The 25,830-nt window shown below is 36.5% G+C and overlaps 1 protein-coding gene across 1 annotated transcript; it reads right to left on the minus strand.

The window, feature by feature from the left end:
* Positions 1 to 4,894: 4,894 nt before the first annotated feature.
* Positions 4,895 to 5,486, minus strand: LOC149144627 (uncharacterized). Its single transcript, XM_089448214.1, has one exon. The coding sequence runs from the start codon at positions 5,312 to 5,314 to the stop codon at positions 5,105 to 5,107; it is 210 nt and encodes a 69-aa protein (XP_089304340.1). The 5' UTR covers positions 5,315 to 5,486; the 3' UTR covers positions 4,895 to 5,104.
* Positions 5,487 to 25,830: the final 20,344 nt, after the last annotated feature.

Consider the following 25,830-nt stretch of genomic DNA (forward strand, 5'->3'; position numbering starts at 1 on the left):
AAACTGGACCATCTCACCTGCTCCATGGTCAAAGTGCACTGCATCCCACCTAAATGCACATGGGAGGTGCGATGCATACTAAAAAGCCCTTCTATGGGGTGCGATGGGCGAGAGTGGACAAATGGCAGAGTCAATTTACGAGGTGGATGATCATGGAATCTTCCAGAAACTTCTCCTGTGACACTTGCCTCTCTGCATTCGCCCGGGGATGAGTAAGAGATCAATCTCCAAGTGGAATCAAGAACTATCAGAGAGAGGACACTAATCAAATCTCAGAAGCTGATTCACCCTCCTTGCAAACATCTATATATTGATCCCTCATCCCAGAGATCCAGAGACTGTAATTTTGTATCTTGTAAGGAAGTGCTGCTGGTTTCTTGGTGTAACATCATAGTGTTGGGTGATCTAAGCTTTTCATGAGGTGAAGAAGGGCTTTCTTGCTGAGAGGATGACACTGGGTCAGAACAATTGGTTGTAATCCTCTTTGCTATTCTTGATATTAATAAAGCTATTCAAGTTTTCCTCCATGTTCTTGTATGATTGATGATATATGCATTTGTGTGGTCAATATATATCTAGTCCTATATTGTTTATGATAGTAGATCTCTGTTCTTGGATAGTGTTATGTTGCTTTGATTCTACAGGTGCTCTTTGAAGCTGGGTAGACGAGGAAGCGAGTGGCAAAGATCTATCAGAAGGGAGAGGAATCAAGCAAGGAACCAAGCACAAGACAGAGGTTGGTCTCCTTTGTTCCCCTCTTATCTACTTCTCATAAAGGAAAACGAAAGTAGTTTTAGTTTGTTTGTTTCTAAGATAGCTACCAGTCTTAGTGGGACTAGCAGCTCTACATAGACACTAGTTTTCCCGATAACATGCTTCTTAGGCATCAACATGTAATTTTCAAATATTAATGGAAATTACGATTTTTCCTTAAGGGAGAAAAAAACATACGCATATATACAAATATAGATATTTTATAGTATTATATAACCAACATAGATCCATCTTAACCCCATATCTATTAAGAGAGGAGAGGGATCAATCTCTCGAGGTGCAAACCTTTCCTTAAGTTTTTCACTCAAAAAATAGGTTTGCACCTTGAGAGATTTGATCCCTCTCAACGCTTGATAGATCCAAGGTTAATATGGATCTAGGGAAGCTATATTATAATTATTAAACTGATTTAAATGGTTATCATATTTACCATATGATAGTATATAAAATTAGATTTACACCTCAAGAGATTTGATCCCTATTTAGATTGACTTAATTATTAATAAATTATAATTATAATCATTAATTTTGGTAATTTTCTTTTTATTTTTATGTAATTTGATATTGTCAACAAAATTTAATTAATAAAATTTAATTAATAACTTTATTGATAATTTTATTTTTATATTTAATTTTTTAATTGTATTTTTTAATTGTTATGTAATTTGGTCTAGCCAAAATATTTATAACATAATATTACATAATATAACGTAACATAAGATTACAATATTTCTTCCATACTTGGGTGGAGAGTGTCTCACAATATTAAATACATAACATTTTCTAATATAATAAAATTCTCAATAAGAAAAATTTATTTAGATTTTTACAATATTCTAACCATTAGAATGATTTAAAGGGTTACTATATTTTCCATATGATGGATTTGAATTAGATTTATTATGATTTTGGGATTTTATTGCATTTTATAATATTAGAAAAAATTATAGTATTTAATAATTAATTTTTTAAAGTGATTTTAGAAAGTCAAATTTTAAATGTGACAGATATAACCAATTTGATTTATCAATTACCAGAGGGATCAAATCTCTTTTATTCTTATTTTTATGTAATTTGACATAGTCAAAATGTTTAGATACCATAACATAACAAGACAATACAACATCTCTTCTATACTAGAGCACCTCTAGCAACAATTATATTAAGTTATTAGTAATGTGTTAATGTGCTTTATTTAATTAATCACTTTAAAAAAATTATTTAAGATAAGGAATGATAAATATTTATATTTTTAAAGGAATATTAATTATATTTAGATATAATATTCATGTATGGTTTTAAAGTAGAATTAATTATATTAGATATAATATTTTTGGAAAAAACTTCCAAATTTTTTATTAAAAAAATAAAATATGTTATTCACATAGAATTATACCTTTATCTCACCCTACCCGTGATTATTTCCACTATCAATGTCACTATGTCACTTTGTGTATTGTCCAATTTCAACTTTAATCATTAGTAACTTAATTTGGAAATTAAAAAAGCTCACTTCTTGGTAGAAGGGGCTTCCATTGGGTGGGTATTTAACATTTGAGAAAGTGGATATTAGAGGTGACTCCAAGCAACAAATACTATGCATACATCATAAATCCTACTTAAAACATTAAAGTGACTAGTTTTCTTTTCCAAACCTTGCAAGTTAGCAAACTTCTTGTACTTTTGAAAATTTATGCATGAAACATCTGACTAGTTCTCTTTCCCAAACCTTGCAAGTTAGCAAACATCTTGTACCTCTGAAAATTTATGCATGAAACATCAAAATTTTGTACATTTGCAAGGTTTTGAGCAAATAAATTGTCACTTCAACATGATTTCTAAGGGGAGAATAATATTTTCAACTCCAATAGATTGAATGTTCTTATTCTTTATTATAAAGGGCATTATCAATTAGATTAGGAAGCATTGCTTTTACTACTAAAGTACGCAAAAAGAAAAGTAAGGGATTCTATTTATAAATTAAAAGTAGATGGCCCAACCAAAATCCAAAGGGAAGATGGTGTTTTAAAGACCTCCATCTTGTGACCAATGTACAATGGATAATAACAAGTAGTAGGATATGGAAGTTAATTGTAAATGTGTACTTCCCTGATAGTTTAGAAGGGTGGATTAAAGAGCAATGGAAAATAGTGGAGGAACATTGATTTGTGTGGAAGGTGTTGGGAGGGATTTCCTATCATTGTAGGATGCTCTACTAAGCGTGAAGGAAATGATAAGGGAATGAAAAAGTTAAGATGGATTCATAGGTAGGAGAGAAAGATCAATACAAAATCTCAATAAATTTATTAGAAGGATTTCATAAGAGAGAGATATTCTCCATATGACTTAGACCATGAATCATGAGAAGGATTTCATAGGAGAGATATATTCTTGATGAGACTTACACGATGAAGCATGGGGAAGATAATGGGAATTAGTGTGGTTGATAGTAATAAATCCAAGCCTTGAGGAATCCATGGATAAATCCAAGTCTTGAGGGATCTATGGAAGATGAATGGATGCTCTATTTGCATTAGTGACATAGATAAATAGTTAACGTAAGGGGAATCAGAGTCAATGGAGACCACATAGTGCAATTGAAATATAATGTGGTTCTTGAAATCGATAAAATGAAAATCATCCACAATGGAGTTTAATGTGAAAACTCCAAACTCCACAAAAGACAAGAATGTTTCTCTAGCTAACAATACTTAATTTTATTCTAATATGTAACAATATATGATAGAGAAACTCATAAGTCCTAAAATATGAGCCCTATAAAAATAATGATGAGTGAATTTATAAAATTCTTTTAAATAGTGAATTTATATCTTTTAAATAATAAATAAAGAGTTTATTAGAAAACTAAGTGTAGAGAAAGATCACTCTGTCCCACCCTTCATTTTGGGCGTAACAAAGAATATGACAATTTTCAATATAAAATATTTATGTTATATTTACTCAATTTAAAAGAGTATTTATAATGATTACAGTGCCTTTACCCAACCTACCATGGGCGAAAAGAAAAACATTGTGAAAGAATTCTTACCTTTTGGGTAGCTGAAACCTCTTTCTTACATAAGCGGGCTGGTCTTATTCGTGAGGGTGGCTTTGATTGTGGGTGTAAGGATACCAATCTCTCAATAAAATTAGCAAAAATTGCTTTTAAAAGATAGTAAAGATCAGCCAAATTCATTCCCTAATGTAATAGTATGATTAGCCAAATTCACATAAGGTCAGAAGGATTGTAGCTGATGGTTCGTCCAAAAAAGGCCAGAGATCATTTGGTCAATTGATGATCATTCTATTAGCTGAACTTGGTAGATGCTTTTTATTAAAATACTATATCTCCTTTGCCTTTATTTTATAGGTTGTCTGGTTCGGCATAATGCCTAGTTGATTCATTAGGTAGTCTTTTAGGCAGGGAAAATATTCCTTGCCTTACATGGATTGCTTTGCGTTCATTGGTATGTTATTGGCGCACAAGGGATGTTTCCCACTATTGTAGCAAAGTTGTGCGTTCTATTCAGTTAATGTGAAAAAGGCAGAATGCATATTATCAGATCCAGGAGGTTTCTTAGTTGGTAAGAAGTATCGCTCCAACACCATACGGCGACAAAGGAAAAAAAGGAAACAAGCTAATCTTTCTGCACCATGACAGGTGAAGAAGAGCAAGAATCCCTGCTTCAAATAAGTGTGAATGTGATATAAACACTCTAGCAATCCAAAGCTTTCTGATTAAATATTCAGAATTACGGCGAGGTTTTTTGCAAAACAAATATTAGAATTATCCGAAGCTTTGCCAATATAGGAAAAGCGGATACAAAATTTTGAAACAAAAGCTTTACTGATATAGAAGACGCTGATACAAATTTCTGAAACAAAAGCTTTGCCAATATAGAAGACGCTGATACAATTTTTTAAACCCAATCCAGAAGCTTTTGATACAATTTTTAAATTAACATGAAAAATGCAGATTTCCTGTCACTAAGTACCTGTTTCAAGCAAATGTTCAAGAGTTTCTTCGATATTAATGTCAACATCTGCCTGTATTTATCGTTATTTCCAAATTTATTCTCCATTCAATCTATCCACACAATTTACCAGGAAAACAAAGGTATGCAGTGCCAGAACATTGTTCTTGGCATCGATTTATTACACACTATAAAACATTAAATCCATACAGTTCTCCCAGAGCCGGGATATACAAATGTTTGGAACAACCGTAAAAACAGAATAACCTACGAGGAACTGAAAAGATAGAGAAATAAAGAAACGAAAAGCTCTCGCATTGGTGACCTTACAGAGAGCCGATAAACCTCGTCGGTCATCAGCCGGTATAGATATGTACTCCGATGGCGACAGTGAACAGGGCAAGAATCCCGAAGAATATAATGGAGTGCACCAGAATCGATCTGCCGCTCGTCCCGAAATTGCTGCACTCCAGTTTCCGATGATTTCCGGGAAACTGAAACAACAGTCCCGGTGTTAACAATATGAACAAAACAACCGCGATCAAGACCGGTCCCCAGTCGGCCATTGTTGTTGATTTGTGCTTGCTTCGACCTGAAATTACACGAACAGGCAGATACGTGCACAGATGGCGCTCTGCAAGCAAGGATGTGAGCAACTAATTTATGAGACTTGAACTCTGGCCTGGGGTTTAAAAAAGAAAGAAATAGGAAAGTAACGAGCGCTCCAGGGTCGCGTGTTCGAAACTCTTGGAATATGTCTTGTATTTAACAACTAGAATGCACTAAGGTTAGCTTTCTTTGTGTTGGTCGGTTATCGAATCTCTTTTCGCGGGCCCGGAGATTTGAATTCATTGTTATGCTAATTTGCCGACAAATTAGCAATTCACAAAAATATTAGTTTCCTAAGGCATGCTACGTGGCAGCGTGTTCTGGCTGCAGTTCGCATGAATCTTCAAGGCAAAGCAAAATTATTACATTATTTTCCATTTTTTGCAAAATTATTATATTATTTTTCACTTTTTCCTTAACACATATGCTTTCCTCTATGTGGTCAACTTCGAACATTTGGTTTAAGTATTTAAGTGATCATATCATGACACTTTATCGTACACCCTATTATTATAAAATAAAGTGAGGTAATTAAAGTAAGAGGACATTGTTAAACTCAAATAAATATTATAATCACTTTTAAAAAAGCAATGTTTTCCTTTAAACAGGTTTTCCATGTGAGTAAAAAGGTTTGGGATAATGTAAAGGATCTAACACCCATGTAAAATCATTCTATGTACCATGTTATATAAAATACCAAGCGTTGGGAGCAAGCAAAGTTATGATACCAACCAGTGAATTATTTGGAGAATTAAGAAAGATGGTTAAAAATTTCTTTAATAATGGTTCTTTGGGTCGGTGAAAATAAAATTTCAAAGTGTAGTGTTGACTCTTTTTATTTTATTTTTAATATTTTTGTTTTGTTTAAATAATGGGGAGCTATGTACAATTGTCTTTCCTATAACAAAATATATATCTATGTTTAAAGAAATTTGCTTTTCTAATACATTTTTATACTCCATTATAATTAGTTTGATGGGTGAGTTTAAGTGATTAAGTGCTTTAAGTTCATGAGTCATGTTGGCTACCTATGTTGTCTATCATTCTCAATGTTTTTATGAAGTCATGTTATAAAGTCATGTTATAATTAACATTGGTGAATGTACATTTATGAAGTCATGTTATAAATTTATGTTATAATTAACATTGGTGAATGTACATTCCGCATCTTTTAACAATGTTTTTATGAAGTCATGTCATAATTAATATTGGTGAATGTATATGGGGTATCAAGAAGTGTTCAAGTGTTTTTTCACAAAATATTTTTTGAAAAATAAAAATAAATATGTAATAGTTTAAGTATGGGGGTTTACGCAGTGCATTATATTAAATATCATTTTTTGGGATTCAACTGTGTTAAGTAAGTCATCCACGTATGACCATTTTCATGAGAGGTAGTCATAACTGACTAATTTCTCATGATTTTTGAATAAATATGTAATAGTTTAAGTATGGGGGTTTACGCAGTGCATTATATTAAATATCATTTTTTGGGATTCAACTGTGTTAAGTAAGTCATCCACGTATGACCATTTTCATGAGAGGTAGTCATAACTGACTAATTTCTCATGATTTTTGAATAGTTCACTTAGCACTCATTGCATCGGGTGATGCTCATAGGGGTGAAGGAGTAGGATTGAAACTAGTGAAATGAATCACATAGCATCAATCATCACTTCCGGGGCCACTCGGTAACTAGGACTTCCCGGGAGGTCACCCATCCCAGATCGCCTCTATCTCAAGCGTGCTTAACTGTGGAGTTTTCCTCAAAATCAAGCCCACTTAGCTTGCTACCCCATTTGCAAAACCTTAGCAAGTATTGTGCCTCATGAACCATTCAAGTAGAGATCCCTTCACTCTCTACTTGAATGGTTCAGGAGGCACAATACTTGCTAAGGTTTTGCAATTGGGGTAGCAAGCTAAGTGGGCTTGATTGTGGGGAAAACTCCACAATTAAGCGCGCTTGAGCCAAAGGCGATTTGGGATGGGTGACCTCCCGGGAAGTCTTGGTTATCGGGTGCAAGCCCCGGAAGTTATGATTGACGCTATGTGATTCATTTCACTAGTTTCAATTCCACTCCTTCACCCCTGTGAGCATCACCCGATGCAATGAGTGTTAAGTGAACTATTCAAAAATCATGAGAAATTAGTCAATTATGACTACCTCTCATGAAAATGGTCATACGTGAATGACTTACTTAACGCAGTTGAATCCCAAAAGATGATATCTTATGTAATAGTTATTCGATGTTATTAACAAGTTATCACTTGTATATGTCAATTGATGTCATTCAAGACATGTTAATTAATTTGGTGACTACCTATGTATCGATCAACATATTGGTTAAATCTATAATAATCATGAATCATATAATGTTATTTTAAACTAGGGGCTTGAGCTCATGACAATAAAGCTACATAAGGTTATTGTTGGCCCCTTCATTTTCTATGAAACATAAGAAATATTGTCCAAATATTGTAGTGAAGAATAAAAGCAATGGACTTACAACCACAAGGTTAACTATCTAGATTTTTGGAGTAGTATAAGAGTAATGGGCCTACTTAATCTAAAGATTAATATGCTAATTAGGTTAAAAATATAAAAGGAATGTTTTGATAAGGTTGATGAAATCTTAGGGAAGCATAGTAAAGGCGCAATACGTATGATAATTGGTGAGTGAGATAAATGATACATCTTGACTAAGGAAATGGTAGTGCAGAGTGTATATGTGTAGAGGGAGGACTCAGACTATATGCTTTGTTGAAGGGAGCAATTTTGTATGTGATTTGGTATGCCTACTTCTGCAACAAGGCCATTGTATTGTAATGCACAATACTGGATTTTAAGGGATGAATGGAGAAATACCATGTTGTCATATACTTTGGGTTATTATATGGAATGTATGGTCTATATTATGTCTGGTTGTCCTTTAATAATTGTCATGCATCCATCTTTGCATTTGTTTTACACAAGGAAGTTAATGCATTGCTTATAATGCTTTAGGCATAAGTATAATAAATGTTTAATCATCTTAAAAAATCCTTCCTTATCTTTAATTCTTGGTAGTGCTTTGGGCAAGACCTTCTCTTTGTGGGCATTGAATATGCAACTCTAGACTATAGTGGACCCCTTTGTTGGAAAACTGCTAAGGACCTTAGTCTCCATTTTGTGTTATCACATGGTTTTGTTGCTAGGGCCATGCTTCAAAAGATTGTCTTTATAGGATGAGAGAATGGAACCTAAGGAGACAATTTCAAGATTGATTCACTAGGTTCAAAACATTATTGCTTAAGAAGAAAAACTATGTGAATGGAGATTTGATAGGTGCAAGGAAAGGTTTATGTATGAGCATTTGAGTAAGGATGATTATGAGATTTTTTTCTTGGAGTTCTTGATGAACTTACATAAGTGGTTGAACTAGTTAGAGGAGGCCCCCAAGTTTAAGTAGAGATATATATGAATGATGAACTAGACTATTTTGAATCTAGTTTCACTTGATCTAGTGGCTCATCAAATTATCAATGCAATTGTCTTATGTATCAAGAACTCAATAAAAGGATATATTGTAGATTTTGTCATGAAAATCAGTAAATCATTTTCAAAAATTAAGGAAGAGTTTAGAAGGGGAGTGTGTGGGAGATTATTAAAGGAAATCCCTCTCAAGATCAAGATGTTGTTGGTTAAGTTAGGGATACTCCCCTTCAACCTAGTGTTATAGCTTCAACAACCACCTCCATGGGTACAATAGAAAGGAACAACATCTACTAAGTCAAAAAGTCAAAAGTGGTTTGTGGAATGCTCCAAAAAGCATGAATTGGAGGCTTCAATGCTCCCCTATAGTTTTAGGCAAACAACACTAGGCCTAAAAACATCTGGTGTACACTTGCCTTAAGCAACAAAGGGTTAACAATGCCACAATAGCATTGTGTTGGAGCAATAGAGTGCATATTTGCATGGATAAGGTTTAATAAGGTAAACATTGATCACTCAAAGAAGATAAGGATCAATGGGCCAGGCATGGTTGAGAAAGTGTCAACATTTTATGTGATCACTCCTAAAGAAAACCTCTAAAAGAAATCTCTCCATAGATCACGAAAGAGGGAAAAGATAGATATGTCAAAGTGATGCTAGAGGATTTACCTATAGTTTCTCTGTGTGATAAGATATCATAATAGGTTCAGCAAGCAATGAGTGCTAGTGAAGAGGACACTAGAGGCAAAGTTTGCAAGAGAGAGAAAAAATGTATCATTGATTTGGTATAATACAAACATCAGATACTTTCCCCATTCTCTCGTGTATTTCATTGATATTTACATGATTGATTATGGATCTATTTTCATGTATGTACTAACTATTATTGTAGGGAATAAAGTTTTGTTGGTATCTTTGTCTTGTACATGTATTTAGGAGTAGGGATAGGATTTTAGATCTCTCGGAGATCTCCCTTAAGTTGGTTGCACCAACCAAAGGATTTTCTCGCAATAGGAATGTATGACCCTTCACCCTCCTAGTGAATCATTTATAGTTTAGATATGCATGCTTGGGATTGGATTGAGTTGCATTGTCTTGAAAAAATGTAGTAAGAAAGGCTAATTTGACTTTTCCCTTAGTCAAATTGAGTAAATCGAATTTTCACATCAGTGGGACAACTTAGGGGCAATTAACTAGTGTGACATGGCTCTTGTCACTTAGTTAACTCTATAAATTTGAGTTAGTGGGCTTGGACTTCAGTCATGCATGTGTTGATTGCTAAATTTTAGCAATATAATTCAGTTATTTTCAATTGTACTCAATTAACTAACCTCTAACAATTAATAGGGTTTGTTGAGAAGTGAGACAACAATCTAACTCAGAGATATATCAGTTAATTGATCAATCAGCCAAAAATAGCTAATGCATGCATGGAATTCAAATTCCTTAGATAAAGTGGAGATTGCAAGGTAGCGTAACATGAGTTGTATACTAGTTGGAGTCTACAATTGTTGCAAGAGGTCAAGAGATCAATCCTTGGGAATTGTGCAAGAAAATAGGAGGAAAATCCTATGTTTTAGGGCTGATTTCCTCTGTAATTGTGAAAGGAAATAGGAGGCTTGATGAGAAAATAATTGGTGAAGTGTTGGTTAAAATTTCTCATTGAGCAGAGAGAATAGTTATTCTTTCGCAGGTTGTGCTCAGAGTTAGAACATGAAATTGTAATAGTTTCTTTATTCATCTGATTAATGAAAAGAGGCTTGAGGGGTCTTTCCTAGTTGGGTTCCCCTAGAAATCACTGTGTATTTGTGGTTTTACTTATTAGATGTCTATGCATGTTGTTGTAAATCATTATTTCCATTCTGTAGATCAGTAGAGTAAAATTGTGTTTCTTGTTTTCAGGTTGAAATATTGAGCATTTGCAATTTTTATCAAATTTCTACATGGTATCGAGCCCTAAAATCACATTAGAACCATTATTTCAAACTTGTCTCTCAAAAATTTCAAAGTAGCTGCCTCAGTGTAACTGTTTTTCTTCTGGATTAGGAGAATGTCTTTCAACGGACTTAGATTGGAGTATGCCTTGGAGGGTAGCTTGAATTTCATAGCCTGGAAGGATCAAATGGAAGCAGTGCCTGCTGATAATGGTGTGTTAGAATATGTGAAAATTGATATTGTAAAACCTCAGTAGTCTGATGCACAAGAATTATCCTAGTGGAAGAAGGATGTTGCAAAGGCAAGAAGAATTATTTTGGAAGGCATGAGAGACTATGTGGTCTCAAATATCCATGGAAAAGAGACACCATTTTCTATGTGGAAGACACTGACTGAGCTATTAGAAAATAATAGTTACTATAGAAAATTGGCCCTGAAAGACAAACTTCGAAACATTAGGATGCAAAAGAACAATATTGTTCTACAATATCTCTCCAAATTCACATAAGTTCGAGATGAGATTGGAGGGCTTGTGATGAATGTCGAAGAAGATGACTTGGTGAGCTTGACTCTTCTAGTCCTTCCTAAATCCTAGCTCAACTACCAAGACTCTGTGAATGGAAGAGAAAAATTACCAAATTGGGAAAGATTGTGGTCCGATTTGGATTAAGAAGATTTTAGGTGAAATAATAGAGATGGAACATGATCCAAAGTTGAGGATGAAGAGAAATTTACCATGGTTGGAAAGGGGAAGAAGGGCAAAGGAAATAAGACCCAAAGAAAACCTAAATCCGGCCAAAACAATGGCAAGAAGAAATACTTCAGCGTGACAAAATCTTTCCACTGCCACGAATATGGGCACTATGCAACAAAATGTATGAATAATAAGTCTAACAAGAAGCCCTCAAGAGGAGCAGTAGGTGAAGAACTGACTTTGCAATTCAAATTAGACTTCACCTTAATATCATGCATGGGAAACACTATTATGGGGAGTGTGTGGTAACTTGATTATGGTACCTTGTTCCATAAGACAGGGTGAAAGGAGTTTTTCAGTAGCTTGGAGGAGAAGGATCTTCAGATACATGTCGAAATAGGGGATGATGGGAGGTATAGTTCTACAAGAATTGGTACTGTAACCTTTAAGAGGGATTTTTGCTCCCATCTTCACCTCAAACATTCTATGTTTGTACTTGGGCTGAAGAAGAACTTGATCTATGTAGTAGTATTGGAGGATAGAGGCTATGATGTTATTTGTTGTAAGGGGAAATCCTTTCTAAAACATGTAGCTACCAAGAAAGTGAAACAGATTGGAGTTAGAGTGAAAAATATCTACAAGTTAAAGGTAGATTTTTTCATGCATGTAGCTATACCTCTAGGAGTGAGGTGAGGCGATGCAGAGCCTTAGTCCCAGAGTTGCAAAAATTTGGGTAGGGTCCATTGAGGTGTCCTCCTCATGGATCATTACATTGCTATAGGGGGCCACAATTTTCAGTAGTAGAAGGATCAATGTTAGTTGGTGCAATCAGATGATGATGAGCATAGAGGATTGTTGATAGTAGTGCAGGAGGCACATTGTAGAATGAACATCAGTGCAATGTTCCCAGTAGATAGTTGCAGAGATATTGTTGATTCAATTTTTTTTTATGCTTCTCAATTCCAGTTGTTGTAGTAGTAACAACAATAGTGAGAGGTAGTATTATAGTACATCCCACAAGTGTTAGATAGGGGTAGTACAAAATCCCTTTCTTTCTAAGAGGGAGTGCTAAAAATTTATATCAATAAAGGCTTAATTTGACTTTTGCCTTAGTCAATTTGAGTAAATCAAATTTCCACATCAGTTTTACAACTTGGAGGCAGTTAGCTAGTGTGACATGGCTCTTGTCACTCAGTTAGATCAGTAAATTTGAGTTAGTGGGCTTGGAGTTCAGTCATGCATGTGTTGATTGCTAAATTTTAGTAATCTAATTTAGTTATTTTCAATTGTACTCATGTAACTAACCTATAACACTTAATTGGGTCAATTGAAGGTTGGTTTAGCAGTGAGACAACAGTATAGCTTAGAGATCTACCAGTTAACTTATTAATTAACCCAAAATAGCTAATGCATGCATGGAATTCAAATTCCTCAGATGAAGTGGATATGAAAAGGCAGTGTAACAAGAGTTGTATACTAGTTGCAATGTAGAGTTATTGCATGAGATCAGGAGATCAATCCTTGGGAATTGTGAAAGAAAATAGGAGTAAATTCCTATCTTCTAGGGGCTATTTTCCTCAGGAATTGTGCAAGGAAATAGGAGGCTTGATGAGAAAATAATTGGCTAAGTGTTGGCCAAAGTTTCTCATTGAGCAGAGAGAAAATATATTCTTTTTCAGGTTGTGCTTAGAGCTAAAGCATGAAATTGTAAAAGTTTCTCTATTCATCTGATTAATGCAAAGAGGCTTGAAGGTTTTTTCCTAGTTGGGTGTAACACCCTCCTCCCACATTTACCCAAGCTAATTAGTCCACTGGGGTAAACATGCAATGAGAGGCTACTATAATGTGATTCAACTCCCCATGTACAATTAAGGAAGTGGAACTAACAAAAAAAACCAAACTGACCTTTCCTAAGAGCTACAGACCCTTCAAGCAGTACCCAACCCTTCCAGGTGCTTAACTCCCAAGAAAAATTAGCTTTTCACTATATCGGAGCCTCATTCACTCACATGACAAGGAATACATACGACCAAATCCTTCCATTCGCTCCCACGACAAGGGCATGCTAGTGACTGTGGACTTTTCAAGATAGTTCTGAGCCAACAACCCCAGATTTTGTGCCACTTTTTCAGGGCCAGGACTCAAGCCATTTTCCATAACTTCATGAAACATTTAGAAATCATAAATGGCACTGAAACAAAGGTACTAATGCAAGCACTTGACCAATGAATTAACTAGACCCCTACTAACAATGATAGGAATTCCATCAAACATGTCACAAATATGTAATGTACGGGACTTGACATCATATCTGAGCATAGTGGTCTCATACTTATCTGAGATTTGTAAAGAAGCATTGTTGCCATATCACAATAGTTGCATTATCATCTATTAGGTCATGTATACCTTATACATTCATTTGCAAATCAAAACATGACGAAAGCCATACATCAAGTCTGTCATAAAGCATACTCATAACCAACATATAACCAATAGAAATAACAAGGATATAACAACCATAAGAATCAAATATAAACAATTAAATTTACACATGAAATACACGGGACAAAGAGATATTATTAATGAATGAAAAATCCAACCAAGTATGGGACTTCCATGAACCACTCGACCATAGATTGGGTGAAACAAATATTTCTTTCAGCTAATCACCCTCATGCCATATTCCAAGCATGAATGGGGCTCAAAATTAAACCAAACCAGGTTTCCTAGGGATTTACCACAATCCCCACCAGATCACTAGCACCTAAACAAGCATGGATGCCACCAGATTTCTCCATCTACACCGTGAGGAATTTTCCTATCTCCTAGTCTCCAGGCTTTACCATATATCCCACCATACAATAGTCGAGGATTCTTAGTCCTAATCAAGACTCCACCCTCCAGGCTTTACCGTATATCTCACCATTCACCGGCCAAGGATTCCTAGGGCTGATCGAGGGCACACACCTCTAGGCTTTACAATATATCCTGCCATACAACGGAGGATTCCTAGGCCCAACGAGGCAAACAAAATTTGGCTTTTCTGCAATCCCAATACAGTTTAGGGCTTCCTAGGCCGTGTAATTTTTCTTTCAGAGACCACCTCACTCAGTTTCAAAACCATCTAGGAATCTAGCTCAACCAAATACAAGAGAGCCCATCACACCATGGCTATCCAGAAATGGTAAGGCAAGGTTGAAGAACACTGTCACACCTAGAAAAGCACATGCCAATGATAGCAAGAGAACAAAATGCACACATGCATGTACCATGCATGCCAAATATAGCAATGAAATCACACATGCAAACCAACACCTACAAATAATCCCACTATAGTTGCTTGATCCTGCTCTTCCTTGCTTGATCTTTGAATCCTCTTTGCCTTCTTTTCTTTCCTTGATCCAAAGTTGAAGTGCTCCAAGAAAACTCTATTTCCAAGAATGAGAGAGAGAGAGAATAGAGAGAGAACTCCAAAATTGAACGAACAAAAGGTACCAACCAATCCTTACAATCCTTTTTATTAGAGGCCTCTATTTTCTTCAATTGCCATTATTTTCCTTCATTTTCCTCCTCACATGCAACCTGTGACCTTTCTCCTTCCTTTTCTTCTAATTTCCATTATTTTCATAAATAAAATGCCAATTAATGCCTCATGCCTTTTCAAAGCCTTTGCCTTTGCCTTTTCCATTTTCCTTAGCCATAATAAACCAAATGAATGCCCACACTAGGGTGTTTTCCCTAAAATTCGACTTGGAATACATGTCCCATGACCTTGGTTATTATTTTGCATTTATTAAATTTATTTACATGGAATTTTGACCAGGGTTGTTATATAACCCTCCCCCTTGGGGGAACACCATCCTTAGTGTTCAATGAAACCTACAACCAAAAATACTCTTGAAAGCAAAATATACTACCCATGGAGCTTTATAAATGAACTTGGTGCAATATTTACAATGATCAACCTGCTAAGAAGAAAACAAACATGATACATAACAACCATAACAACATGACACACATACCTATTATTGAAGCTTTATAACACAACTCATGGTGGTATTTACATCTATATACATATGTACATATACCAAAAACATCACACCAAAACATATACCAAAAAAATTTGCTCAAACAACGAATAGAGAAGGATACATAGCCCATGTTTGATCTTCCATCTCCCATGTAGCTTCACCGGGACAAAAGTGCTTCCACTGCACTTTAACCTGCTCAATTTCTCGGTTCTAGGTCATGAGCATCTTTCTCTACAATATACACTGAGATTTTGGATGGAATTCTCCATCTAGCTCCACTTGCAATACACACTAGTCAATCCCATGATTAACATATTTAACATACTTATTAAGAAATGACACATGGAAAACATCGTGGACTTTCATTAGTGAAACTCGATAGGCTACTGGTCCAATCCTTTCAAGAATCTTGAAAGGTCCAAAAAACTGAGGTGCCATCCTGGCACATGATCCGATCCTCAAGGATCTCTTCTTTGGCTTGATGTGCAAATTCACATGTTCCCCAACCTAAACTTCCTTAAACAACTTGTTCTGATTTGCATAACTTTTATGCCTATCCTATGATGCATTTATATTCTTCTTGATTACCTACATTTCATGTTCCATATTTTCCAACATATCTGGTCCAATCAACACCCTGTTCATTAGATCTATCCAACTAATGGGAGTATTACAATTATGCCCATACAATGCTTCTAACAGACCCATCCTCAAATATTCCTGGTACCCATTATTGTAAGTAAAATCAACTAGTGGAAGATACTCTTCCCACTTCCGCTACTGATGCATCACATACATCCTCAACATATCCTCCAATATCATGTTGACCCTCTCTTTCTGTCCTTCTGTCTACATATGATAAGTTGTGCTGAAGGAAAACTATGTACCCAAACCTGCAAATAATTATTTCCAAAATATAGAAGTGAACTTGGCATCCCTATCTGACACAATATTGTTCAGTACACCATGCATAATCACTACATCTCCAATGAATATCTATGCCACATCACTAGCTGAGTATGTAAACTTCATTGGAATGAAGTGTGCTACCTTTGTCAACTTGTCCACCACAACCATGATGGAATCATTCTACCTAGATGTCCTTGGAAACTTGTGATCAAATCCATGGAAATGACCGTCCACTTCCACTGTGTAATCAAAATTGGTTTTATTAATCCACCTAGATGCTTACACTCTACCTTCACCTGTTGATAGTCCAAACATCTAGCCACAAAATCTTCCATGTCCTTCTTCAAATTCGCCAAATGATAAAAATTCTTCACTGTTGTCAATGTCTTCTGGTATCCTAGGTGAACTACATACAATTTTGCATGAAATTCTTAGAATATAGTCCTCTTGAGCTCACTATTGTCTAGCACATATATCATATCCCTAAATATGATCAAACCATCTATTGAAGATAATATTCTACATCCTGACCACTTGTACCTTGTTGTAACCTATGTGTAAGCTCCATGTACTTGCCATCCTCTAGTCCTGTATGTAAGGTTCGATCTTGTAAGTATGTCCCATATGAAATCAAAGCTATTATGTGATTCACCTGTACTCTCTTGCTAAGAGTATCTACAACCCTATTCTCCTTACCCTTGATGTACCTTGTGTTAGTGTTGGTATCTTCATCCCTCCATCAGAGATAAAATCCTCTTATTGCATTTAATATTAGGTGTCCTGCCCAATCATTTGCATTCCATTAGGCGCATGGATCATCTGATAGTAGTGTCTTTCCTACAGTCTCCCTCATGTCATTTACCTACTGGCTCATGTTTGTTCATTTCAAAGCATATACAGTTTTCTTTTTGTCTTAAAGATTGCAAAGGTCTTTTAGGGTTTCATTGTCAATTAGGTCTAGGGTTTCATTAGGGTTTCGTCAAAAAATGTTTCAAAGTGTCTAATAACAACCAGCAGGCCATGAGGAAGTTTCAACATCAATAAATTTCGTCATCAAGTGTTTGAAAATGTGTTTTTCCTCAAAACTCTGTTTTGAGGAAAAAACATAGTATTTTGCTTTTATTGTACAAAAATCATGAAATTTTGTTTTCTTCATTGTATATCACTCCATCTAAAACCCTGGTTTCTTTCCTTAGTCCCAGTAGTTCCAACACCTGCAAAACAAGCAAAATTCAGGTCATTTAGTTCATCACAAAGCTCAAATGAAGTGAAAAAGTCGAAAAAAACAGAGTTTGAAAATAAAGTCATTTTCAAAACATTATGAAAGTGGGCTTTGCAAAATTAAAATTTAAAATCTCCATGTATAAATCATGTCTCTAAATATTTAAAGCTCATTTTCACTCTAAGAGCAAAGAGGAAGCAAGGCAAAGTGATTTTGGTGAGAAAGTGAGAAATTTGGGTGAAAATCACTCCAAGTCGCTGGGCATAGTACACTGGGCAGGATGCGCGGCACACTTACCAGGCGCGGTGCATTGGGCCGCATTTCTCAGTGCAAAAAGACACAGGCGCGGTGCATACGTTAGGCGCGCGCATTGGGTTGGATGCATGGTGCACATAGCAAGAGAGCCCGAAAACTGCCAGAACTTGCTCCAATCGCCCAAAACGCATGGATTGTCACTTGTCCAAGTAGGTTGACCCTTTTTCATTGCTCTTCATCCAAATTTGATGGTTGTTTGATGGTGTTTGTTGCATGGTGAATGTTTAAAGGAAAACAAACCCTATCTCTTCAAAATTTTCAAAGGAGATTGCTGCTAGGGTTTTGTATTGGCTGTTTTTCTACCAAGTATCCCCTCACCTCATCACTCCCTTATTTCACATTTTCCTCGCTTTCCCTATTCCCCAAATTCACATACCCCTAAATTCACTAATCCCATACCCCAATTCCCTTTCCCAAAATCCCAAATGCACCAAACCCTAATCTCATACTTAAAACTCCCAAACTACACTCTAATTCCATGTTCCCTTAACTAACCCTACCCCAACAGTCCCTAATTCCCTATTTCCCTAAATTACCCCTCCATATTCCCTCATTTCACTGTTTTCCCTTGGTGGCAGAGGTCAAACACATCATTAAAGACAGTTCAAGATAGTTTAACACATCAGCACCTACAACTCCAAGACAATTTATCCACCAGTAGACATGGCATTTGATCCCTCATATGATTATGAAGAAGAGACACACAGTGACTCTCCTATAGAAATGCATGCACCAAGGAGGCCTTGCAAAAATGTAAAACATAACCAGGAGGAGCCCACTTCAGTTGCCGAGTTGCAGCAGCAGCAAAACGAGTACTATCTCCACCCAGGGTGGAAGGGGTCTCGTTTTCTCCATCAGTAGAATAGGTACAGGACAAGGGTAAGAAGCCCTTGCATGATGAGGGACCATCAGGTGAGCATGAGATTGATTTCATTCTCATTGAGGGTGATGATACTGATATGGGCCCGCAAAACACGAATCTCAAAGCAGTCATTCAAGAGCAGCAGGCGGACATCAATGCCTTGTCCATCAACTTGCAAAGGGCTAAATGGACCATACAGTACCTAGAGCAAAGGAACAAGCAGCTTGAGGACCAACAAGTGATTATGGAGTTGCAAAACATTCGGGAGAATCACCAAGCTGCCTAAAGGAGGGGGGTGGAGTTCACTTCACTTGAGTAGGAGGTTAATGCTGATAGGGAGTCATGGCTTGAAAGAGCCAATATCCACTTGGAGAGGAAGCTAGAAAATGCCAACAAGGAGAAAAACTTGTTGAGACACATGGCTGTTCATTACATGGCGAGGAACAAAGTTTGTAAGGTGAGAATCAAGAGTTTGAAAGCAAAATTGAAGAAGGCATCAAAGAGGCAAAAGGAGCATGATCGACTTCAGATATTGGCCAAGGCTTCCTTGGCCCAACATAGCTCTTGATAGAGAAGACTCAGCCCAAATTTCAAAAAATTTGGAGCAATTTTTGCATTTTGGAAATTTTTTAGCACAAAAACAGGATTTTCTGCCCTATGTGCTGCGCCACGTGGTGCTCGCTTTTTCTAGGAGCATCCAAATCATAAAAACTCAGCATTTTTGGATTTGGCATGAAAAATTATGCTTGCCTACCTATGGCCAAGAAATTTGGGCAGGTTTTGAGCCCTCAAAAGGGTCAAAAACACTCAAAAAATGACCTCACTGCCCCTATTTTGACACACAGGAAGAAATGTTGGGAGAATGGACTTTTGGAGGGGCAAATGGGGGCCAAATTGAAAAATTCCACTTGGGTTGGAAAGTAGACAAGTAGATCTTTCCAACAAGCACACCTGCAGCTCACTAGGACGACTTCGAAAAGTGGGTCCAAACAGGTGCTATGCATAGAGAAATCAGGCGCGACGCATAGGGAAAATTTTGCCAGTTTGGCCGAGTATACTATGTTTTTTGCCTAGCTTTTGCCAGTTTGACGTTTTCACCTTCTTAATGTCAAATTTGTGATGTAATTTAATGTACATTGATGGATCATGATGTAAATATGTCAAATTTTCACTCATGGAGGTAGATTCATCCATAAAAAGTTAGTTTGCAACTAAATGAATCGGTTCCCTAGTTTTTAGAGGCATGTTGTTCCACTGCCTAATTTGTAGTTCTCAGTTTAGAATTAGTTGGTAAAGCTCCTAAACTCATGAGCTCGACCCCTAGAGGCTAGGATGAGTTGTTTTTTGCCTATATCTTATGTTTTTTCAGTCATTAGCATGGTTGGACTCTTGAGGAAAAAAGGAACTTCATTATACATTCATATTTTCATTTTGGTTAAGGAATTGAGACTAGGATTTGCAACACTCTTTGGGATTCATGTGGAAATTTGTCTCGGTATAGTGTTTTTCTTTGTAATTGTGAATTTGATTATGTGTTATGTATGCCATTCTCTATTTTGTTTCTTTTGAACTAAACAAACAAGAGTGTAAGTAGAATCCATTGAAATTGCAGTGCTCTACTTGATGTTTGCTTTAGTTTTTTTATGTTTTCAGCTGTTTGGAGAGGATTCATGGTTGCTCTTGCCCTCTTCAACTCCTCACCTGTCTAATCCCTCCATCTCATTGAAGTTCCAAAAATAATTGCCTACCTTGCCCCATTGAGATCTGTGCAGGACTGAGCCTCAATCCCCGCACCCAAAATCTATATTTCCATCTAAGCCAACAAAACACCATTTTATCAAATCAAACTCTTTTGCACTTATACCTAGCCTAAGATTAGTATTTCTATCAGTCATCTCAAGTCATTATCGATCATTATTTGCTGAGATTGACCTGGAGAGAGCCCTCTCCTGACCTAGTAGGGCTAGCTACCAGGCTGAGAGTGGTTTGATGTTGGCCCTAGATCCTATCTTGTCAGCTTGAGGTAAATCTAGGCACTAACACCTTGTTATCACTCAGGTTTTCCCAAAAGTTGTAAGAAAGGGAAAGGAGGTTGAGGTAACCACTAACCAATCTTTTAGATACAGAATCTAGCCAATATGTATCCAGAGAGGGCTCTCTCTTTATGATTTAGCTTTGTTTTCAAAGGTATTAGGCAGGTTATGAAGTTCAAGGGTTTTGTTTGAGTTTGGGTGGTGAGATTCAATAGAACAGAGAGGTAAGACATAGTAGTTCAGTCCATTGGGCTAATGGAGTCAAAGAAGATGGCTTTCTGGATTTGGTTTCTTAACAGAGGATGGTTTCACAGAGCAAGGTGGTCAAACAGGGAACAAATAAAGACTTGAAACAAATGGAATGGGCTCAAATTGGGTGAAGGGCAGTTGAGAATCCTTCAACCTATTTAAAGAGGGAAATTGGATGATTACTGATAAGGAGCAGTTAAGTATTCTTTAGCAAATAATCAACATGAAAGAATTAGGAAACAGGAGTAATTAAGATTTCATTGTTTATCCTAATTCTGAAGAAAACATAGAGAACAATAATGGCTAAAAACGGAGTGCAATCAAGCATATTCTGAAATTAAATATTTTCTTTATCATTCAGATTATGAAACACAGATGATATAATAAACAATAAAAATTTTAAAACACAAGATATAGAGGACTTATTGATCCGGTGGTTGATTCAAGAAGTCTGTGACAAGTCCTCTGCTTCAATTCTTCATCCAGTAGGCCATACAATAGTTGATTCCAACAACTCTTTATTCCAAAAAATCAATATTACAACAGAGTCTAGGAATCCACCCACAATACTCCATTTGAGGGGGTATTTATGCAAAATATTATACAACAAATATCTCAGTGAGATAATATCTAGGATGACTAAAAATAGTTTACAAGAAATAGAAACAACTAGCCTTGAAAATAGGGAAAATATGAACTGATGTTGTGCTGGTCATGTTTTTGTTGAATGTGCTGGAGGCAGGCCCTAGGATTCGGCTTGCAGTTGTCTTCTTCAGTTACTCTGCGCCAGTTGCCTGTCTTAACTGATGCTCTTTGACTGTGATATGATACTCTTTGACCTATTTTGACACCTATCCATCCTGCTCTGGTAAAAATCTCTGTCTGGTCATCTTTCCTCTGGAAATTTGTGTCTCTAAAGGTCCACTGGTTAGGTTAGCAATCTCCCGGTATCTCTTTTTATTTCTTTCTTCTGCAAGTTTAGAACTCCCTCAGTGTTGGTTTAAACTGTATTAAAGAGGAAGACTGCACAATACAGGTTTGAATGGCAGGCTGCGGAGCTCGCGCTATCATCTTTTTGGTCAGGAGGCGGTTGATAAACTAGAGCAGATAGTTTTTTGCACGAGAGCACGGTATGCAGCACACTGTAGCAAAAATGGTGTTTTATCAGTTTTATTTGACAAAATGAAGGTTTGGCAAGACTTTTTGATTTGATTGGGTGGATGAAATAAGAGGTACCGGAGTGACGTCAGCAGGCGGATGATGTGGTGGGTGACATCAGCGGACAGATGACATGGCGGGTGATGTCAGTGGATGATGTGGCAGATGATGTCAGCCATACCAGACCTGACGTTAGTGGATGACGTCAGCAGTAGGTGGTAAGCAGTTTACCCCGCACCGCTTTTGGGGCTGGGTGGTATTGGGCGGAGGGCGAGTGAGCACCCTAGATGGGTGACGCGTGGCGGGAGTATGGGGGCAAAGCCGCCAGCCGGTCGCGAGTTAAAGCGTCGCGATGAAGGGGGTCACGATATTGATGCGAACCGTCGGATAAGCGAGCAGGGATCGGATGGCGGACGGGCATCGAAGATGGCAGGGGTTTAACGTGGTGGGCCCGATGTAATTAAACTGTATTTTAATCATTTTGGGCATGTTTTGATTGGTTCGCGAGATTGGTTATTAATTAACCTAGGTGGTTAATTAATCCCATGGTTTATTGTGAGGCGGGGAAATTCGGTTATTAATGAATTACAAACAAATTCGTTAATTCCCGTCAAACAACGTTTTTATGGTTATACAACGACTATGGTTGTATTCGACCGGGGCGGGGATACATATTATTCGGGGTTTTTTAATATATTAATACAATACAGGATGGGTAATGTTTTTTGGGATTTATATAATAAAAGTTAAAAAATTAATATGATTTTATGAAATGAAAGCGCTAAGCCAATGTTTGAAATTTTACATTAAAACTTAGGCTAAAGGGAAAAAGGGGTTTATATGAGAAATGCTTGCCATTTTCCTAAGTAAAATAGGGTTTTACTTAGGCAATGTTTATGAAATGAGATGAGTGATTTATGAATGTTATTAAGAACAGATCTTAATACTTTGGGGAAATTAGTGAAATCTTTAGGGAAAAGTATGAAGGGGAGTTAGTTATGTAATCTTGCCTTGCTTGAGCTGCATCGAGTATAATGTCCGCCTGGCACTTGTGACAGAGATAAATATTAACACATTTAGAGACATAATCAATCACAAGTATCATTCTGCAACACCATCTACCTACCCTGCCTACTTTGGCCTAGCATTTTTTCTTCTTTTGGGTGCACTTAGACTGGCAAACCCTTTTCAACTTTCCTTTTCTTTTCATGGTAAGCCTACCTAAGTCTGCACTTATTACATCCAAGGGCTCAGATTTAACTATTGAGCTCCTTTTTATTTACTCTACCTATCTATTTATCTGCCAAGATTAAACAGTTTGGTCAGATTTTATTCTCTATCTCTAAAATAGGAAATTCAAATATGAACTAGCCAAGATTAAGTTGTTTGGCCATTCATCAATTGTGGCATAAATTAACAAGCTGCACACAATGCTTATTACAGAAAATAAAAAGTAGTGGCATTTTGGACTTGCACACTTTCCTAGTTTATTTTTGTTTTGGGTTCATTTCTTTCACTTTTTTGACCATTTTATTCCTTTTCTACCCTTTGATTTTTCTTTTAGGGCATACCATCTTTACATTTTTTACATTTTTTGAAATTTTTGATAATATGGAAACCTTTACAACAAGGAAAGGAATGAACATATTACAGAGCTCAACAAGTCAATCATGAAATATGACACCTATTGGTATAGGAGTATAACAGTGGCTCCACTTGGGGATGGCTTTCCCTGATGGAAAGTCAAGAACAGCAGGTCAGATAGCCTTCTGAATAACTTAGAATATGCTCTGAAATCTCCTTTTTTCTCGTTGCTTTATTGTATATATGACAGCACACTTGTGAAACTTAGTGCCTTCTCTTCGGGCTTCAACTACAACAAGTTACTATCCAATCCAAACTGTGACATTATTAAGGATATAGTATGTACATGTTAGAGTCAGAATACATTAAAAAACTAGATCAAAGTAATGTTTCAGAATTCGAACATTCACTGGTCCTTCTTCTGTTTTTGTACCATCCAGGCTTTTTATAAAGTAAGTATTGTTCCCTTGCAATGCCTGGATGATAAATGGCCCTTTCCACAAGAAGCCAAACTTCCCATGCTTTCTTTTGTCTCTTCTTCTGGAATCCCATCTTAGAACTTTGTCTCCAAGGTAGAAGTCTTCTACTTTGGTCCTTTTATCAAATATTTTCTTGATTTTTTGTTGTAACATTTGGGATCTTTGGTGCACTTCTTCTTTGGTTTGCTGCAAATGGATGGTCTGATTTATTCTCCTTTGAATGTCATAGGGTTCCACCTGAGCTTCTTGTAGTAATTTCATTACAGGAACTCCTAAAGATGAAGGAAATACAGCCTCCATGCCATAAACTAACTCATAAGGGATAGTTCCAATAGATCTCTTTGTAGAAAGTCTGTCTGCCCATAGTGCATTTGTAAGTTTCTTGTGCCAGTTTTTCATGTTCTCCTCCAACAATTTTTTAATAATATTAATGAGGCTTTTATTGGAAGATTCAGCTAGACCATTACCTTGAGGGTAATAGGTTGTGGAATGGCCTCAAGTGATATGGTATTTGTTACAGAAATTTATCATTTTCTTGGACTTGAAGGCAGTAGCATTATCAGTTATGATCTTTTTAGGACAACCAAACCTAGACAATATGTTGGTTTCTAAGAATCCTATAATCACTGTATCATTGGCTTGTCTAGAAGGAATGGCTTCTATCCATTTGGTGAAATAGTCTATGGTAGTGAGGATCCACTTATGTTGGCCAAAAGAGGGAGGGTGTATTTCTCCAATGAAGTCCAAACCCCATTGTTGAAAGCATTTTTCAGTGGAAATTGGTCTCAAGGGTAACAGTTTCCTTTTGCCTTCAAAAATTTGGCATTTCTGGCAAGCAGTGACAAATTTCTTTACATCAGCGAACAAGGTTGGCCAGTAAAATCCAGCCCTTAGGATTTTTTCTGCAATTGATTTCCAGTAAAGGTGTCCACCATAGTCCCCTGCATGAAATTCTTTGAGAACCTTGTCAGCTTCTTCTTTTATTAAACAATTCAATAGAATACCTTCATGATTTTTCCAAAAGAGAGCATTATCTAAAATACAGAATTTTTAAGCCTTCATCTTTAAAAACCTTTTCTTTGTTCTAGATAACCTTGGAGGAGCTTGTAGGCTTAATAATACATGAGTTATATCAGCATACAAAGGTGATTCTAAGAAGGCCTGGCTGATTTGTGGAGTCGTCATCTCCTGTTCATTATCCAGTTCATTAATATCCAGGGCTTGAAAGTTTGTTTCAGTCATGAGTTTAGCCAATCTCTGTCCTTTTATAAGCTTTGTAGGTTTTATTTCAATATCATACTCCAATATATTAGCTATCCATTTACCTCGTTTGCCTTCAATTCCATCCTGAGTCAGGATGTCTTTGACAACAGCATTTGGTACATAAGCTACTACATGGGAGTACAATATACTCTGAAGTCTTTAATAGCTTTCACAAGTGAAAAAGCCTATTTTTCCATGATTTTGTAATTTAGAGGTGCATCTCTAAGTGCTTTACTAAAAAAGGCTATGGGTTTTTCACATCCTTGA

Source organism: Pinus tabuliformis, chromosome X, assembly GCF_031772625.1.
Source record: "Pinus tabuliformis cultivar Carrire ecotype Pingquan chromosome X, CPIR1, whole genome shotgun sequence".
NCBI lineage: Eukaryota > Viridiplantae > Streptophyta > Pinopsida > Pinales > Pinaceae > Pinus > Pinus tabuliformis.